The sequence below is a fragment of the Gymnodraco acuticeps genome, unplaced genomic scaffold (assembly GCF_902827175.1).
Source record: "Gymnodraco acuticeps unplaced genomic scaffold, fGymAcu1.1, whole genome shotgun sequence".
In the NCBI taxonomy this organism is placed as follows: domain Eukaryota; kingdom Metazoa; phylum Chordata; class Actinopteri; order Perciformes; family Bathydraconidae; genus Gymnodraco; species Gymnodraco acuticeps.
The window spans coordinates 1-2,518 of record NW_022989991.1 but is presented as its reverse complement, the minus strand read 5'-3'; the positions used below and the strand labels follow the sequence as shown (position 1 = coordinate 2,518).

At 42.4% G+C, this 2,518-nt stretch overlaps 1 protein-coding gene across 1 annotated transcript; it reads right to left on the bottom strand.

Moving 5' to 3' along the window:
• Positions 1-373: 373 nt before the first annotated feature.
• Positions 374-2,456, bottom strand: LOC117544054 (solute carrier family 17 member 9-like; the record flags this gene model as incomplete). Its single annotated transcript, XM_034212841.1, is given in 3 exon segments — positions 374-1,247; positions 1,925-1,954; positions 2,407-2,456. Coding segments are annotated over 3 exon segments (250 nt in total), but the record flags the coding sequence as incomplete, so codon positions are not given.
• Between the last annotated feature and the right edge of the window lie 62 nt (positions 2,457-2,518).

Sequence of the window (2,518 nt, the reverse complement as noted above, 5' to 3'; positions counted from 1 at the left end):
AATCCTGTGAGGAGGAGGTGGTAGCCGTTTCAGTCTCCATTGTGTTTGAAGTGCGATTGCGAACTGCTTGTTGCTTTGGGTGACCCACGTGTGTGTAGCGACGCGTCGACGCGGAAATATGTCGTCGACGATATTTTGAAGTCGACGCGTCGCTACAGCACTACTTTTCACCTCTTCTTATCTCATAAACACAGGAGAGAAAACCCTTTGGATCAGACTCAGAAAACAGACACATAAAACTCTCCTCTCAGTGCTCTATTAACTGTAATCACTGAAACTGTGATGTGATGGAGAAGTTGTGTCCAGTCTCACGGACAATAATATGTTTTTTTAACATATCCTTAAAATAGTTTAAATAAGTCATATATACATATAAAAGCACTATTTCTTGCTGTTTTAATGAAAATAAAAAAAAGTCTGCACCATTTACACCAAAGCAAACTCCTCGTATGTGTAATAATATTAATTCATTATATTTAGAGGCGCCTTTCAAAGTACCCAAGGACACCAATTGATAGAATGAGGTTTAAGACAGTACAAAAGGACGGGACATGTAGCACTGCAGTGAGGAGGCTGATCTGAACCGGTGGGTTTTGAGGAGGGACTTGAATGTGCTGACTGTGTAAACCTGTACTTGGTCATAAAACTGGTTCTGGTTCAGATCTGGACCAGAGGGCTGTAGTCCTGCAGGTCCACTCTGGTTCTGATCTGGCTGTAGTCCTGCAGGTCCACTCTGGTTCTGATCTGGCTGTAGTCCTGCAGGTCCACTCTGGTTCTGATCTGGCTGTAGTCCTGCAGGTCTACTCTGGTTCTGATCTGGCTGTAGTCCTGCAGGTCCACTCTGGTTCTGATCTGGCTGTAGTCCTGCAGGTCCACTCTGGTTCTGATCTGGCGGTAGTCCTGCAGGTCCACTCTGGTTCTGGTTCAGATATGGACCAGTGGGCTGTATTCCTGCAGGTCTACTCTGGTTCTGGTTCAGATCTGGACCAGTGGGCTGTAGTCCTGCAGGTCCACTCTGGTTCTGGTTCAGATCTGGACCAGCGGGGTGTAGTCCTGTAGGTCTACTCTGGTTCTGGTTCAGATCTGGACCAGCGGGGTGTAGTCCTGCAGGTCCACTCTGCGAGCGTCTCCGAACACGATAAAGACTGCGAGGCCGGAGACGTTCACCAGCGAGACGAGAGAGAAGACGGTGGCCCAGGAGAGCGTGACCTCGATCAGGAAACCAGACAGAGACACAAACACCAGGCCTGAGGCAAGAAACACATTATAGATTATATCTGTTGGGGAAATACTGAATGTCCTCTTCCAACATGAGAGTCACATGATAACAAAGGTATCCCAACTGTAGCTGTGAACATGACAGGATGTGTGATTACCTAGAAGAGCATCAGGACTGTTTGAGGCATATGATAGCTATGTGATTAACATGATGATTCAGCCTCTATGGAGAGAGACATCAAGCATGCTCATTTCTGACGTGGAGCTAATCTGAAGTAAACATTGAATACTGCTTTCTATTCCTCCATCTTGTGACTGTGTAACTCCCTCTCTTGGATATCAGCATGTGAAGGACACTGTTCAGGAACTAGTTGATGCTCTGTATGTGATGACTACTTCCATTCTGGAGAGGATCACAGATACATGGATCCTGAGATTGAAGATCAAGCCGGTGACCAGTGAGATCCATACAGTAGCTGGGGACTTTAAACTATATTTGGATGATAATACTTTTATACTTTTACTTGAGTAACATTTTGAATGCAGGACTTTTACTGTAACAGAGTATTACTCAAGTACAAGATGTGAGTACTTCTCCCACCTCTGATTATAATATTGTTTTATATTTGTGATACATCGATTCGACGGACAAGAGACTGTAGACTTTACATATATTACAGATAGATAAAAGTCATATTAAACATACCCATGAAAGCTCCCATCATATTCATGAAACCTGTAGAAACAAACAAAAACAAACACTGGAGGTTTATGAAATGTAAACAGCCACCAGTAAAATTGTAAGTTACTTGTACTTGAGTATTTCTATTTTCATCACATCTCAGAGGCAAATACTTTACTCTTTACTTCATTTTTAATACCATTACTGACAGGCTAAAATCAACAAATCTACTATGAGGTTTTATTATAGAGAAAGCTAAACGTTAATTGATCCCTTATTGTTTAATTCACATGATACCCGGCAGTGAAAGTGAAAATTAAAATCCTCTTTAGCGGCTCCAACATCAAAATAATCTCCACATGAATGCATCAATAATCACATCTCAATAACATGAAAAGGGCCATTCTTAATGACTTTTTTAATGCAGAGACTGTATTCATCACAGTGTACTTATTCGCTGGAATTATAACTACTAAACTTATTAAAATATCTAAGAGTACACTGACCGTAGAGGGCTCCGGCACACGAGGGGGTCAGATCCTGCACATTCACCGTCACACCACTGAAACACATCCAAATCATCATGTTTACCACTACAGTACTACTACTACTACCGTA